This window comes from Centroberyx affinis, unplaced genomic scaffold, assembly GCF_046629955.1.
Source record: "Centroberyx affinis isolate AG114_WGS23_722 - 3 ecotype Tasmania unplaced genomic scaffold, CSIRO-AGI_Caff_v1 ptg004426l_1, whole genome shotgun sequence".
NCBI classification, from domain to species: domain Eukaryota; kingdom Metazoa; phylum Chordata; class Actinopteri; order Beryciformes; family Berycidae; genus Centroberyx; species Centroberyx affinis.
In genome coordinates, this window is record NW_027282103.1 from 4,472 (window position 1) to 21,899 (window position 17,428).

Below are 17,428 nucleotides of genomic sequence, written 5' to 3' on the forward strand. Positions count from 1 at the left end.
GTCCACAGAATCACAGACAAAAAAACCCACGGCAGAATTAATTGAAAAGACATACTTCCTTGAACCAGTTTCCTTTTAACTACGCCAGCACACCACAACCTCCATAACAACCCTTGTCCCCTTTAATGCGCTGAGGGGAGGAGAGGCCGCTGCCCTTCTGAGCTTTTTGATGAGTTAAGACTAGAGTATTATTGTATACTAATGGCAAGATGGATTATGAAGGGACACCCAATAATAGTCATAAAAAAGAGAATAGCTTGCTTGTTGTTACACTCGCAAAGACACACACAGTGCTTGGCAGGATGGAGTGTTGCACTAAGAGGAGTCATTACTAAGCTGTCAGTATTTCCTGAACTGAGAAGAGAGAGGGGAAAGCAGGAGAGTGAGGGAGAAAGAGAAAGAAAGAAAGCCAAAAGGAGACTTAAAAACAGATAAGGAAAGTGACACAAGTCTCTTCCTTCCCTCTCAGAGTAAACTGCCACAAAATATGTGCTGACATTGTTACATATCTTTAATTGGAGTCTTATATTGGAGACCAAAGACCACAAGTGGGAGGGCAGGAATGTTCTTGTATGTGCCTATGTTTGTATTTGTATGTGCACCAACATACAGGTCTAAATGTCTGAGTGTTGGTGTCAGGTTAGGACTAAGAAAATAACTTCTTTAATTTATGGTTTTTCCCCACACAGACTGCAATCCTGTTATTTCGGTCTTGGACAATTCATTTCCCTCAGTGAAGCCATCCATCTGTTTCACTCATAAAAACTACATTATCACACATAATGCATGCATTAGAACATTGTTATCTATTCACTGTGCTCATGAATAGCTTCCTGCTGGCACGCTGAATATAAAAATAGCCCCCTTATTTCATTGTCTTCTTGAAGAATGGGCCAAAATCACAAGTCTGATGAAATCTATGAGAAGTACAATCATTATGATTCCCTCAGCCACCCTTAGCCAATATGATTGTATGGCATCACCCAACTGATCCTACAAAAGGACAGAAAAGAGGAGATTTGGGCCATTCAAACCCAACCAAATCAGGCTTTATATCTATGTATCTTCTCCTTTGGCTTGGCTAATGAGCTTGATGATTTGATTTAGCCTTTTATGTAGGAGTCGGTTACAGTAGCCTGGGTCTCATCCACAGAAAGGAGACTATTGCCTCATAAAATCCAATCAAGTAGGGGTTTAATCTCCGAAAATGGAGTTCCCCATTTCTTTCATTAGCATTGTCCAATGAGTCGTTTTCATGGTTACAAAGAGTGATTTAAGAAAGCCGTCGCACGAAAAGGGTGCTTATTACTTACTTCTTTATTACTTGCTTTTTAAGTTGAGCCCGGAGGAAAAAAAACTACTTTGGTGTGAGTCATCATTTAATTTACAGCCACTGCTTCCACTTCAGTCACCACAGGTAATAAGAAATCAATAGCAATCACAAGAGAGGAAAAATAATTATTATCTCTTTCTAGATAGTCTGTGTGGGGCCACAGCATACTTTGGAGCAGAGAGATAAAAAGTGTCTTTCATTGGCTGCACCTCTCTTCACTGGACTCTACCCTTTACTGGGTACAAAGCAGAATTTGTGACAGGTCAAAGCAATGCAACACATCCTCTTCTTTACTGCTTTTTGAACAGTATTGATTGTAATTTTCTTTCTAGAGCAGCGTACTGTAAAATGGTTGTATTGCACAAACTGCCCAACACAAACAACTCCTTCTGTACAATCTTTGTGTGCTACAGCAACACATCTATAATATCTAGGTATGTTATTGTTGTTTATAACTATAGTTTCTAGTAAGACTGGATGAATGATAATGAAAAAAATGCAGATGCATGTTGATATCTACTCTGTAGAGAGTATCCCCAAACCAAAACCAAAGAGAGTTTTCTTTCTTGGTATCTTTCTTCATCCTAACCGTCCCCTTCCTTTGAGGAATTTTCAATGATAAGAGGCAAGGAGGGCATGTTCTTTTCTCACCTCACTTTTCACACCTCTGCTCCAGCCTTGTTATGAATTATGCTCCTTCCTGCATTGTCTATCATTCTGCAAGGAGGATGTCTGGCTGCCTCTGCAGCATGCTGCATTTCAGAATTGCTAGCATCCTCGTGAGCATGCTCATGCATTCCCCGTCTATCCTTGAAGATTAGATAGACTTTTTATTTAGACCCTTCCTTGGGGGGGAGCCCCCCTCCCCCCAAGGAAGGGTCTAAATAAAAAGTCAGAGGCTACATGCTGAATTAGTGTACAGATGAGATGATATCAGAGCTGAAATGTATTGTAGTTGCTAGACAGGCCTCAGGAGAAGACTCTATTTCTGCCCCATTGTCTAGATTTGTTTAGGGGGTTGTGTGACAATTGGACATGAATCTCACTGTGGAACATCCAGTGCATGTTGTTAAAGGAAAATAGATATTGCGGTGTTTCCCTTACCTTCAAGTCAGTAGTGACAGCCCTCTACTGCTAGCAAAATATGAAAATAAAAAAAGCCATTTTCCTGTCTTATTCAACCTTGATAAACAAAAATGTATAATGCAGATGTTTCAAATTTGTCCTTATATCATTCGATAGGAATTCTAGAAAGGGTCAATTTGGAACTGGAACAAACACTGGAACTGGAAACACTAGAAATGTTTGTTTATGTGCTAGGAGTATGTGTTTTATACTTGCTGGTCTTATAAACATATGTTGGTATGGTATGGTAGTTGGCAAGATTGGCCAACCTTGGTGGCTGAGAAATTCTTGTAGAAGTGTATGTGAAAGTGAAAATATTTTACCAATATGAGGTTTTACTTTAAATACCATTCTCTCCTCTCTGTGGCAGGACAAGCATGTGTTGGCAGTGGTAGCCATCGACAAGATGCTGGAGAAGCTAAAAAAGTCCAATGAGTTTCTGGAGATGATCCTCAAAGGTCTCAATAACTACCTGGAAAGGAAGCGCCTCTACTTCCCGCGGTTCTTCTTCCTGTCCAATGATGAGCTGCTGGAAATCCTCTCTGAGACCAAAGACCCCACCAGGTAAACAGCTAAAAATACAAATAGGGATGTACCTGATCGGCATATTTTTTATGAAAATATCATTCCACTGGTTAAGACCAGCTGGACCTGAGTGATAGGTATGTAATGGCACCACTCATAGCGGTTCTGGGAGGTGGGACCCAGTGGGACCCCAGAACAGATTTGACTACGTAACGTATCAATAGCCCAGTCCTAGGCAGGGTTTCAGCTCAGTGAGTGACTGAGTTTCAAATGACTGAATGAATGACATTTTCTGTTCTACGCTGGTCCCTTGACGGTACCAGAAAATATAAGTGTTGGAGACAGATATCGGAGATAGAAATGGTATCAGATCAAATCAAAAGGTGTCACATTGTTCCATTACAAAGTACAAATTTATTGAAATATGCCTCTTCCTTCCTATTGGAAGCAAAGGTAAGCAATCAAAGGTAAGCAATCAAGATATTTAGATTAAAGAATTTGTCCTATTCACCTTTATCGATTCAACGTGTATTTTTAGTGCAGTTACACTATCGTAAAACATAGTGTTTTAAGGGTAAAATTTGAAATACATAAGGTTGCAAAAAAGTGCACAGAAGAATTGTAAGTGTAGTTTCTAGGGTTTGGATGAAGTTCGGATGACCAGACTTCCCTTGATTACTTGGAGAATGTTCTTTTTGTTGGCGAGTGTTAGTGTACTCAAGGTCTCAGAATCCAAATCAACTAAGGCAGGCAATCACTAGACTGATTGTGTGGCCCACTAAATTGATTGCTCTTGAAAACTCCCTTATAAAGCCTTTGGGGACAAGACGTGTTACTATAGTTATACCACTCAAATTACTGCTCACTATAGGATAAACAGTATTAAATAGTATTTGAATGGATAAAGTCTAGAAACATAAAATTATTTGTTGTTATGAGTTATACATATAAACAGGCAAAGTGTAACTTTGCAGACAGTAGAGAAGAACGAGCACCGTCAGATACAACTTTGCAGAAAACAGTCCATAGATTTAAATAAATCATGGCTTTTCAGTGTGTGGTGTATGCATCCACAGGTCAGTAAACACCTGTGTCACAACTACTTTGTGTATGTAGCCACCAACCAACTTAAACCTAAACATTTTTCTTCACCACAATATGAAGGCTCAAAAGAAAGAGAAAGAGTGGGAAAGGAGGAAATCGAAAAGAGAAAAAAAAAGCAATTTACGAGAGTTGGGGCCTTGAAAAACTAATTTCAAGCCTTGAAAATCCTCAACTAACTGTGGGAATTTAATTATAGCAGCTCCTCTTCTTTTTGTGTATGCAACGCTCTGGCCTACTTTACCTCCACAGTGGTTCCCCCACAAGCAAGGCCCCCACTGATAAGCAACCCTTGTCTCATTTCACCCAGGGTATTTGGTTAATAATGAATGTGATTCCAGACAAAGGATGCTCCAGCCCCTTACTCTCTTCCTGCTATTTCTATTTCTCCTTTTTTCTCTCTACTGTACCTTCATCCTTGCTTTGGCTGCTGGGGATTCTCATCACATCATCACAGATGCGTACAGTCATCAGCTCCTCTGTAAAGATGGGATTTTCCGCAGGGTTTGGGGGGTGACGGGCAGTGTAGTGGTGGGGAGAGTGCTAGTTTGGTTGTTGAAGGATTTGAGGCAATGAATTCAATGCTAGGCTGAAAAGGAGGCTTGTAGTTCAGGGATGTGGAGGAATGGGGGTGCCCAATCTGCAATGGTGTGCCTGGGTTTTTAATGCTGTATTAGTTATGGGAGTGCTAGTCAATTGATTTTCTGGCTTTGGCAGCCATTCCCCTGTTTGCATTGAAAGTTTTCAATGTAGAGCTTAACTACTAAACCCTTTTAATTGTATCAGCCAGTGTTTTTCTTAGGAAACTTGGCTTTGTTCAGCCCACTTTGTTTCATGTCTTCTCTGGTGATGTAACACTTCTGTCTTGCTCATGTTCCTCTTATTTCCCAAATGTACAGTTGAATACATAATATATATTTTACATGGATATAGGCCTAGATGATGTAACATGTAGCACTTTTTCCAAGCATATTTTTAAAAGCCTCAGAGAGGCTCTAGACTGTTATGAGTATGGTTGGTAGGAGATTTGATTTGTATCTCTTTTATGCTCCCTGCCTGGACTAACATCAATATCTGATTATCATCAAGATGAGGTGAGCCGCGAGGATGCTTCTATATGTGAATAACAAACATTTAGCCTTCATAATATTGATTTTTCATGCAGACAAACAGTTGGGCTACATCTTCTCATTGTGGCAATCTGCAAAGTATTTCATAATGAGATACCTAGAAATGTATTTCTCCCCTTGATAATATGTACAGTATGCACCCATATTCAGGGATATGATTTGTCTGTTTTTTTTGTAGAATGATTTCAGTTTTTTTTTTCACAAACAATTTACACTCATCTCAGAGAGGAAGAGGAAAAACCTTGTGTATAGCGTGTCAGTCAAGAGGTGCTGGTAACAGCAAGGAAAACATAAGGAATCAAAAGGAATTCCATATATGGCTGTAATTGCACACTTGAGACCCAGGACAATGGACTTGACACAAAAGGATCTTTTTATTTTAAGATCATAACGAGCTACGTGTTCCTCTTGTAGCTTCATCAGGCTCATTCAGGCTGCAGGAAGTCAGATGTATAAATAAGGCAATGTGCCTCTTCATTAGCCAATAGGAATACGTGATTCTTTTCTTTTCAAAATCGTTTTATTGAGATTTTCAACAATAGTTCCCAGGATTGGGCAGGCATATTCCACATTGTTATAAAATATACACCAATATAGTATCATATAAAAATAAAAAAAGGAATACGTGATTCAAACAACTATTAACATAATAAATTGCAAGTTTTCAAAATATGATTGGCAACAAACACTAATGCATAGTATAAGTGTAGACCAATAGAGCACCCTCCCTCATCCACACAAAAAACACTGTTTTCTCAAGGTTTCTATTATCAAGTACAATAAATGTACAGACATTTGTCTTGGTGACATTGGTGCAGACATACTGACAACTTCCAGTTTCATCTGACACATGTCAACAGGATACAGTACAGAGGGTCAGTAGAACATATGGACACTAGACTAGCACACTATGGACATCGAATGATACTTATATACATTTTACACTCAGTGGTTTGTCTTTCTTGCCTCTCTGTCCTCCAGGGTGCAGCCCCATCTGAAGAAGTGCTTTGAAGGCATTGCTAGCGTGGTGTTCACTGACGTGCTGGACATCACCCACATGAAGAGCAGTGAGGGCGAGGTGGTGCAGTTGCTGGACATCATCTCCACCTCTAAAGCCAGAGGCCAGGTGGAGAAGTGGCTTCTGGAGCTGGAGAACGGCATGACCGCCTCCCTGCATAAGGTGCTGTCTGGTACTTTCTTGGACTATTTGTTTCCAAAAATCTTACTTGTATATCCATCTTTCTCACTGGTGCATGGCAAGAATAACATTTGTATGCTCATAGCCCACACATAGCATTACTGCTTCCCAAAAATGGATATTTTTTTCCTTGTCCACAAAAACTTATGACCTCTCATAGCTCAGGCAGTTGTACCGCCATATTTTTAAAAGTTGTTTTCTTGTGTTGCTCCCATCAAAGTTGAGCTGCAGACCTATTTGAAGTGGAGAGTATGTAGGCCCATTTTTTGATGTTTTGGTTCTTTGGTTTTGGAATTGTATATTGTATTTATAATTGTGTATTGTATAGTAATATTGGTATTATTTTGGGATTGACTCAATACGAGTGAATTTGAATTAAAACCACCATGTTTAGTGTCAGGATATTTTCAGCCAAACTTAATCTGTCTAAACTTAATCTGTCCAAATACATGGATAAAGGGACCATGTAGAACAATGTATGTTTCTGTAAGCCATTACCTCTATATATACTACTGTATATACTACTATAATAGTTTATCAATATATATTTATTAATATCATCATATTTCTATATAATTGTATATATACTTTTGTTTATTTTGAGTGTTGAGTTACAGGGTTTAAAATGGTTGGAAGTGAGCTCTGATGTTAGGGTTCCACTTGTAGCTGATTGAGTTTAAAGCCCTTGTCCCTCCTATGGTCCATTTCAGGTAATTGGGGAGGCAATCGAGGCATACCCCAAAGACCAGAGGATTAACTGGGTGCGTGCCTGGCCAGGCCAGACCGTGCTGTGTGTCTCACAGGTCTACTGGACCAAGGACATTCACGAAGCTATCGCCTCAGGAAAAAAGGTGTGCAAAGCCAAACCATGCAGATCCACTGCTCATTGTATTTGTTTACATGCACTAGGTATTCTTAAGGCATATTTATGGTTTCTGCGGTGTGCCCGGTGTTCACGGCAAGACGGCAAGTGGTAGCAGTGCGGTGTTCGCGGAGAGCGCAGAATCTCCTCCTATTGTCCATTTTTGCCGGTTGTCAGCTGTCACTTCGCTCGATTAGACTTACTTACCTGGTAACCAACTAACATAGCAACCATTAACCAAACATAGCCTCTGAACTGACTGTGGCATTTGCGGAGGCCTCCGCAGATTTTCATTTTTTGAGAGGAGTGCGGAGCTCGGTGCTGACCCTCCGCAGACCCCCTGCGGAGCGCCGCACTTGCCGCACAGACCCTCCGCACCGCGAACACCGGGCAAACCGCAGAAACCATAAATTTGCCTTTAACCGTAGCTCTATACTAGTTAGGGTCTGATATGATGTTGAGCAAAAGCAGCCTAAACAAGAAAGATCTCCAGATGAGATCAACAAAGGTCTGATTACTCTTGGTCATATGAATGGATTGCACTTCAACCCTATCGAATCTATTACTCAAAGAAATAACTTATCTGTGGGCAGTGTCACTTGACCTTCATCTAATTTAAAAGTACTTTAGCTTCACAACGTAGAGATTGAGGTGAGTGTGAACAGCAGCATTTAGTGCACTTAAACCTGTTAACTGGGCCGAACAGTTGGTTTGAACAAGCTTTAAGTAATGTTTCATGTATTGTTTTTAAGTTTTGCTTTTTTCACTGGTTTCTATCCCATTTTACCATTTCTCATTTCTGCCGTTTTCATCGCTCTTTTGTGGGGGGGTTTTTACAAATGTGCTTTAGCCTTGCTCTCTTACATTTTATTGTTTATTTTTAACTTTGTATTGTTGCTCATACTGATGCTGCTTTGCACTGTATTGTAGCACCTATTCACTGTTACTGTATTGTAAGACCTTGTATTTGTTCTATTCTTTCATTTTTTTCTTGTGTGAAGCACTTCATGACCTCTGGTTTGAAAGGTGCTATATAAATAAAGTTTTACTTACTTTACAAAAGGTATTAAATCTGTCAGATCAAATGAAGAGCTCAACTCTGTGGTCGTGAGCTGACACACAGAGGTCTGCTAACTAGTCACTGAATTTAAATACAGGTTTATGAAGCAGGACCTTGGATGAATTACATTTAGAGCATGTCAATCATCTTCATATTACATGATATATATTTTTTGCATATCCTTCTGAGACACACAAATGTATGTGTTTCACCACGTAGGGAAGAACTCATAGATTCATGGACATGTTAGCAGTGCTGGACTTATTAGTTGTTGTAGGGATCGAACCTGTTACCTTCCAGTTATAGGAGGGGTCTTGATAGCTACCCTGCCTACTATTTAATCACATTACTCTCCCCCTCCCTCTTCCTCTCCTCCAGGCCCTAGATGCCTACCTGCAGCAGAACAACAGGCAGATTGACGACATTGTGACGCTTGTGCGTGGCAAGCTGTCCAAGCAGAACCGGGTCACCCTGGGCGCCCTGGTGGTGCTGGATGTCCACGCCAGGGATGTGCTGGCCTCGCTGGTCCAAAAGGGCATAAGTGATGAGAATGACTTTGAGTGGCTCAGTCAGCTGCGCTACTACTGGGTGGTATGTGAGATGGGTTACTTGTGCGTGGGGCGGCAATAGGGGTATAGTGGGACTCGACTGTTGTTTAACAAAAGGTGATCTTGACTTGAGCTCACACGGGAAAATCAGATTGAATGTGGGTATATAGGATATAGCATGAATAACCCTTTGAAAATACTTCTCATCAGTAAGGATTTTTAACTTGGGGCTTCCTTAAAGCACAAAAGATAATGCAGATTTTCATGTTATTGATCTCTCTATAATGCAGTATGTACATTTGCAAGATCAATTTTCTGTTTAAATACTTTTAAATAGAAATACCTTTCCAACACAATGCCCTCTCCTCTCTGTAGATAAGAATGGTGTGACGTTTCAAACAGGCCACGCCCACAAAGGGTGGCACAAGTGATATGGGTAAAACAAAAAAAACCCAACATTTTCTGTGGTTGCTTTTTCTGTATTCTGATCATTTATGTTAAATGTATATGGTGTAAATAATGTGTCGTTCCCTTTTCACAGTTGTCAAAGACCTGCATCATCATTAAAATGTTTATTTTCTGGAAGTCACAAAATGCTAACAAGCTAGCAAACTTCCGTGCAAACTTCCGTTCAAGAGAGCAGTCATGCTAGCATTTTGAGACTTCAAGAAAAAACATTTTAATGATCTTGCTGTTGTTTGACAGTCACAGTTAGGGTAGGTACGGACAAATTATTTACACCATTTATATTTCACATAAATTATTAGAACACAGAAAAAGCAACCACAGAAAATGTCGATTTATTGTTTTGCCCTTAGAAATTGAATAGCGTTTCGCACTTGTACTGTACTTTGTAGGCATGGCCTTTTGGCCGTGTCATCACCATTCTTATCGAAATCAACCCTGTTCAAAATTGTGGCCTGTATTCCCCACACATCAGGACAGAGAAAATAGCATCTCTCAGTATTTCCATCTTTACGTCATCATTTCTATGCATAATAATTAGCCAGGCGTTGACCTCTGACCCCTGTCTTACCTGTGCAGGAGAACCACCTCCAGACAAAGATGATCAATGCTGGTTTGGCCTATGGTTATGAGTACCTGGGGAACACCCCACGGCTGGTCATCACCCCGCTCACTGACCGCTGCTACCGGTAAAACTGCTACACAGACACGTTTCACAGACCTAGCAACAATAGTTCACTGTCTGTCTTTTTCAGAAGTTTATTATTTATATTGTTGGGGATGCATGCATCCAAAATTATAACTATGCTCAACTACAAGGGATAGAAACACTTACAATATATTTATAAGCAGTTGCTTATAGTAATGGTGAGTTTAGGGACTGGGGCCAGCTGGACGGGACTCGATGTCAAAAAGATCAGAAAGTAAAATGTCTAGCAGAGTACCAATTTGGGGCTAACTAAACCACAGACTCACTTCAGTTATGTCTTCAAAAAGGTGTGGGATAGGTGAGTTTTTACATATAATTTAAAAAAAAACTGTAACAGCAGTCAGCTATCCACTGGATTGAGACAGGGTTATCAATTCACTAAACCACTAAAGGTAAGGCCAAGTCCCTGCATCTAATATAATTTGCGAACAAAACTTAAGGGAAACAATTTTTAGGGACAGAATATCATGCATTGCATCTATAAAAAATGTCTACATTTCATGGTAACATAGGTTGGGGTGGGTTTCAAAGCCCAGCATTTGGCAAAAATGACCATCTGCCAGAATATAGCTCCAACAAGCCTTCCTGTGGGGAGGTTCTCATTCACTTCAAAATTTTGCTGAGTGTTTTTTGGCAAGCTGGGGTGGACCTGTTTTTCCTTCTTTCTGTCCATCAAGATATCATCACAAATATTAAGTGAGGAAACCAGAAACCCTCTATAATGGGCATCGTCACTGACAGGTCATTAGGCGTTACATGGTTTAGTCCTGACGGTACATTGACTGCCTTGTTAGATTAGATTTGATCCTTCTCCCCCAGCACACTGTTTGGAGCTCTCCACCTGCATTTGGGAGGGGCCCCCGAGGGCCCGGCAGGCACAGGGAAGACAGAGACAACCAAGGATTTGGCCAAGGCCGTGGCAAAGCAGTGTGTGGTCTTCAACTGCTCTGACGGACTGGACTACATCGCTCTGGGCAAGTTCTTTAAGGTGAGTACAGCACATACTCTCTAAAATCGTTCATCAGGGGAAAAATAATTTAATTTGTGGTCCATGCTAATAAGCTCCTGAAGCGTCATCAACAGGAACTGGCAGATTATATAGCGGACCTTGATCATCACTATGCTACCACTCAATCTCCAGAAAGGATAGGTCTGCAGATTGAATTTGATTTGATAACCATAAGAGAGGTGGAGCAGCTTTTACTGGGCACGAGGCACTGTATACAAACACTGGGATAAGGCAGCTGTTTACTTGCCCATCAGTTAAAGAGTAGGTCAGCTTCAGAGCTAACAACTCAAATACAAGATAACAGTGGTACAAACATGACATACCCTGGAGAAATAATAAATAAACAATGCCTTTGTCTTTTTATTTTCAACTATATACATCTGAATTCTCAAAGCAGGGTTTACCTAAGATCACTTCTGAATATCGCCAAGATGCCATTAACAATCTCTGAAATCACAGATGCTATTAAACTGTAGAATTCTATAAGGAATTTGCAGGCCAACTTGCCCCTCTGCTATTAGAGATAATTGAAAACTCATTTCAACAAGGTTTGCTACCACCTAGTCTCACTCAGGACTCTCTTTCCATGATCCTTAAGATCGCTAGCTGTTCTTCATACCGCCTTGTCTCACTTCTAAACATAGAAGCAAAAATACTTGCAAAAGCACTTGCTTGTTGCCTTGAGACTGTTCTGTCCACCTTAATATCAAATGATCAAACAGGCTTCATGAAAAATAGACACTTCACAAATATTCAGAGGCTCCTTAACATCATTAACACTCCATCCTCCTCTGCTAAGCAGGAGATAGTAATTTCAGTTGATGCAGAAAAGGCCTTCAACAACGTACAGTGTCACTGTCTGATCTTGGTATTTTTTTTCAGGGACCATTTTGTTTCCTGGATTCGTCTGCTCTACTGTTCTCCTCAGGCATGTGTACAAACTTGTCCTGCTCTAAACACCTCCCTCTAAGACAGGGGACACACCAGGGGTGCCCAATTTTCACAGTTGCTTTTCGCTCTTACCATTGAGCTGTTATCGGTGGGAGTAAAGGCAGATGGACAATTTTCTACCTTTTTCACACAATTTCTAAGGTTCTCAAGATGAATATTGGCCCAACTCCTGAAATTGGTACACTAAAAGGAGACATGGTTGTAACTTCAAAGCAGGCTAATTTTACTGAAAATGTATTCTACGGCCAAGTTCGGGGTCTATGGCCAAGTTCTTCTCACAATGGGAGCCTTTATTCTCATATTTTGAAATGGTCTCACCTTATGAGATAGCCTTGTAGAGATGCAACATCTCCAAAATTAAGTGATGACTTTTCAATGAGAATGAAAGACAATTTATAAATTATGAAATTATGAAATGTCACCTGCATCGTGCTATCAATGATACATACATGAGCTACAGTACCACCAAGGACATAAGAAATTGTTCTGTGACCAACTCTGACCAAACGTGTGTGTGTGTGTGTGACCAGGGTCTTTTGTCCTGTGGAGCCTGGGCCTGCTTTGATGAGTTCAACCGCATTGACCTGGAGGTGCTGTCTGTGGTGGCTCAACAGATTCTCACCATACAGAGAGGTTTGTATGTGTGTGTGTGTGTGAGTGTGCCAGAGCTTCACTCCAGTCTGGACCTCAATCTGGAATATTCCTTAACAAACCCAAACTGAGCCAGAGGGTATAGATTTTTGCTAGCTCAAACTAAGCGTTGAAATTGCTAATCATTTCTGATGATGAATTGCTGATAGTACTTTGTAAAAATATTTTTGAACCAGCCTGACCCAAACCCCAGTAATAAAGGTTTCTCCACAGGGACAGTACGGTAGGGTTTGATTTAATTCATGTATGCAAGGGATTGTGAAAATGGATATGTATGTCCAGGTATCGCTGCCCATGCTGAGATGCTGATGTTTGAAGGCACAGAGCTAAAACTGGATCCCTCCTGTGCTGTCTTCATCACCATGAATCCTGGCTATGCTGGACGCTCTGAGCTACCCGACAATCTCAAGGTAACAATTTCTCTGTCTCTCTCTCTCACTCTTTTTTGGTCTCCCTGCCTCTCTCCCCATCAGAGAAAATCAGAATTGGTCAGAGAGCTTCTTTCATGTCATGCTGTAGCAAAGCTATTCTGGTTTTAGAGTAAGCGGGAGTTTAAATGCACATTCAGTGCAGATGCAGGAACAGCTACACGTGCATTGTACACACATCAACAAGCATACACATGCATGTACAGACACCCAAAATCACCATGTCAGCACCATATTTTCATCTGAGCACAAGCACAGCCTAAAGGCCTTGAAATGAACAGCCTACATCCATTCAGCAAAACTGTCTCTTCACGCCAGGCTCTGTTCAGGACTGTGGCTATGATGGTGCCGGACTACGCTATGATCGCAGAGATCGTGCTCTACTCGTGCGGCTTTGTGACAGCACGCCCCCTGTCAGTGAAGATCGTGGCTACCTACCGACTGTGTTCGGAGCAGCTGTCCTCGCAGCATCACTACGACTATGGGATGCGGGCCGTCAAGTCTGTGCTGACCGCCGCCGGAAACCTCAAGGTAGCTTACAATAGATTCACTGTCATAGGATGGGATTCTTTGTCATTTATCAGGAATTCCCTTTTTTGTCCACGAAATATCTAATTTATGCTTAAATATTGTGCCATTACCAATAGGCCTAGATCTGCATGTCTGTTTTTTTGGGTACTTTTCAGTGTGTTATACTGTTAATGAGAAAGTATTTTTAATAGAGACTTCTGTCTGATCTGGCAATAGCAATGATGTTTAGTGAGATAAACTGGGTTATAGGTAGACTCTTGTGTAACACAGTTTTAGTAGAGTAGAATAATCTTTATCACCCTACGGTCTAAATAAGGCATTGGATCAAAGGAAAACCAGTGGGAAGAATGCCTACTTGGTGTGTCAAATTTCTTACTCTTTACTTTTTCTCCATCTGTGTTGAAGTAGTGCTGATCAAGTTAAAAGGCAAACATATGCAAATAAGCCTATGTCTAATTTCATGCCTCATACCCAAAACAGATTTAGTTGAATTTTTAATGCAAAAGGAGGAAGTTTGTTTCAAGCATGACGCTAGTGCATACTAGTAGATTTAAGACTATATGCACTATTCATTTTCAATGGAAAATTAGAATTTCCATTACAACACTCTTAAAAGTGCATCTCGTTTTGGACAGCACACATTTGTTTTTACTTTTCAAGGCGACATGTGAAACTCTCGGTAGTGACATCATGTTGCCATCACTGTGTCCGAAGAAGACTCAGTGTGTAATCTGAATATTGGTCCGAAAGCCCCTATTTTCCAAATACAATGACAAAACAGAGTGCAGTGAAGTGTGATAAGGAAAGAAAAGAGCCAGCAGATTGGCTTTCAAAGATAAAGTTATCATCATGCACCTGCCTGCCTTGTATAAATAGGGGATATGTCCCCCCACCACCTTCCTTGCCTTGCCGCAAATGTTTTCAGGACTCGTGTATGCATTCATGTCATTTTTACATCAATTTCTATTCGGCCTCCGCTGGGACCCTAACCCTGTTGCCTTTTTCAAAATTACTTTTGGAAAGGAGAGGCGTGCGTTTAGCCCCCAAGCTAAAGCTGCAAACAGCACTGATGTCTCCTCTTGAATTGAAAGGGAGCGCATGTCAGCCACATGTGGCACAGAGAGACTTTAGAGTGACGCTTTCCTCCATAAGGTCCCAAAATTCATCTGCCTGGCAAAGCCTTTCATTACATGGCTCTTCCTATTTTTTTCCCTCTGTGGATTTTCTTCATGCTCTGTATTTTCTTCTCACATTTCTCTCTTTTTCTTTTCTCTCTCTCCTTCCCCACCTCCTCCTCCTCTCCCTGCTTGGGGGGGTTTGTTGTGGTGCAGCTGAGTTTTCCAGAGGAGAATGAAGACATCCTGTTGCTGAGGTCCATTATCGATGTCAATCTGCCCAAGTTCCTGGCACATGATCTGCCGCTCTTTGAGGTGCGATGGATTGGAGCTCTTCCTCTTTCATTTAGGGAAACAGTTCAAATGAACCAATGTCAGCCCCTGTTAATTCCAGTCAATTCATGTGGAACCACAACACACAAGGGCAATTCAAGTCTGTTTAAATCAGATCAGTTCATTGGAGTATGTTTGTTTTTGTGTGTGTGTGTGTGTGTGCGCACGCACGTGTGAATGAGTGTGTGCATTGAGTGTGTGAGCATGTGTATGTTCCCTCATTTATCTGAGTGTTTGCATGTTTGTGTCTGGTGTGTGTGTGTGTGTGTGTGTGTGTGTGTGTGTGTGTGTGTGTGTGTGCGTGTGTGCACAAGATTCCTCTCTCACTCTCCTCCAACTCCCCCTCCATCCCAGGGCATCACCTCTGACCTCTTCCCGGGGGTCAAGCTGCCCAAACCAGATTACCGCATCCTGCTGGAGGCCATCAAGGAAAACAGCCAGCGCATGAACCTGCAGGTTACGGACTTCTTCGCAGAGAAAATCCTGCAGATCTTTGAGATGATGATTGTGAGGCATGGCTTCATGCTGGTGGGTGAGCCCTTTGGAGGCAAGACCTGTGCCTACCGTGTGCTGGCAGCGGCCCTGCATGACATCTGTGAAAAGGTACGGCACCAGATTAAATCTACCCATTGGGCTGTAGAGAGTGATGAGGCTGCTGTTGAAGTGTTAATACCAAGTAAATGCCCCAGATGGTGACAATGATGGATTTAGAAGTTGGGAAATAATTTTGATAGAAGATATAAGTTAACTGATCTGAGTGTCCTGTGAACAAGACTAAGCACTCCATCAGTTGGTAATAGAAGTAGAGGGGAAATAAAAAAAAAAATAAAAAAAACAGTTACAGAAAAAGACATGTTAGGCCAAAATGTTTATGTCATCCCACTTTATTCCTTGATTCCTGAAGCGGCACATTGTCCTGATCTATAGGCATTGCAAACCAATTTGTGTTCTTGGTTGCATTCCACTAGTTGTCCTTTAGGTCCAACTGTTGCTCTCATGTAACAGGCTTTCTGGTCCCTTGGAACATGAAACTTGCTCAATGTATAAAGAACCATATAAGCCTTCACATCAAGTAAAAATATGTGTTTCATTGAATATCCAAGGCTTATCTGAGCTACATGCTTGGCCCAGGTAAACACATCCATCCAGCTGGTCAGAGCTATATTCTTTGTTTAGCAGTAATCGATCTCCCACTGAGGAGCAGAACTGGCTTGTTGTATTTACATGGCTGAGAGGGCTTCGAGGCAAACCACCAAGGAGACAGATGAAGGCCCGCTGATGGAACGCCCGGCAACGCCACATTCATCATCGTCGTCCTCGACGCTGCACGTCCGCCCATCATGTCCGCCCTCCCTCCTCTCTCTCTCTATTTTTTTTCCAGCAGCCCTCCTTCCAATCCTTTTTAACGCGAGCTGACACCTCGTCTCTGAAATGCCGTTTGTTGCGGTTTTGGCTTTTCCTGCTCAGTTAGCAGAGGCTCTTTATCACACCGACAGTGATCTGCCAGGCGATTTATGAGACTTGGCAGAGGAAACGTGGTCAAATGAGTGGCTCCTCACACTGATCCAGACACTTCTTTTTTTTTTCCTTTGTTTTCACCGTCTTTTCAAGATGGCTCCCTTATCTGTGAAGTAAAAGATTTCTTCTGTTAGAAGAATATAGAAGTGTGTAGCCATTAGTGTGTGTGTGTGTGTGTGTGTGTGTGTGTGTGCCTTTGGGCTCTATTTTCATGACAGCGGATGGTGGGGCTTTGCAGTTTGGTATTTTGGTGACTCAGCGTGAACTTGACTGCACCAAAGTGGGAGGAAAGGCGCAGTAGGGGGTGTGTCAGTAACGATCAAGCAGCACAGAGCAATTTTGGTGTCAAAGATTATGAGGATTTGCGCTTGTGGCCCCCGCCTGCTCAGACCAGGTCAGACCTGTGCTATTTTCATGGTTTTACCAAGCGATGTGTGCATGAACATATCCTATCCAAAAGCTTACCAAACATTTTGTGGATGTTATGTTGGCCAGTTTGACTTGACTAAATATAAATTCTTCAAGCAGAAAAAAATAAGGTCTAACATTTTTCTTATAACTGTATACACATGTGGCTGCGGTGTGAATGATTGTCATCCAACAAAGAACTGTCAGTATGTGCCATGATGCACGGAGTGGAGATTGTGGATGCTCCCCTCCTATAGCCAAACTGTCCCTTCGGGTCGCCGCCATCTACTGTCTTCACCTAATATCATTGAACCGTTTCCTACATTTGGCAACAGTTTTCCCAGGACCAGATCAACACGGTAACCAAATGTGTTATCTCCTCCCAAGCTAATTTTATTTAAGTGTGGTTTGGTATATTTGCTCAGACA

General features: G+C 41.5%; 1 protein-coding gene across 1 annotated transcript in view; it reads left to right on the forward strand.

Annotated features, from left to right (window-relative positions):
* Positions 1-2,790: 2,790 nt before the first annotated feature.
* Positions 2,791-17,428, forward strand: part of dnah7 (dynein, axonemal, heavy chain 7) — a gene marked incomplete at its 5' end in the record, with an annotated part of 73,888 nt that continues 59,250 nt past the window's right edge. The window contains 11 exons of the mRNA XM_071543963.1: positions 2,791-3,022; positions 6,196-6,394; positions 7,123-7,263; positions 8,713-8,925; positions 9,927-10,036; positions 10,876-11,044; positions 12,547-12,649; positions 12,950-13,077; positions 13,414-13,626; positions 14,958-15,056; positions 15,429-15,677. Coding sequence (XP_071400064.1) covers positions 2,791-3,022; positions 6,196-6,394; positions 7,123-7,263; positions 8,713-8,925; positions 9,927-10,036; positions 10,876-11,044; positions 12,547-12,649; positions 12,950-13,077; positions 13,414-13,626; positions 14,958-15,056; positions 15,429-15,677 — 1,856 coding nt within the window. The remainder of the gene's footprint in view (positions 3,023-6,195; positions 6,395-7,122; positions 7,264-8,712; positions 8,926-9,926; positions 10,037-10,875; positions 11,045-12,546; positions 12,650-12,949; positions 13,078-13,413; positions 13,627-14,957; positions 15,057-15,428; positions 15,678-17,428) is intronic.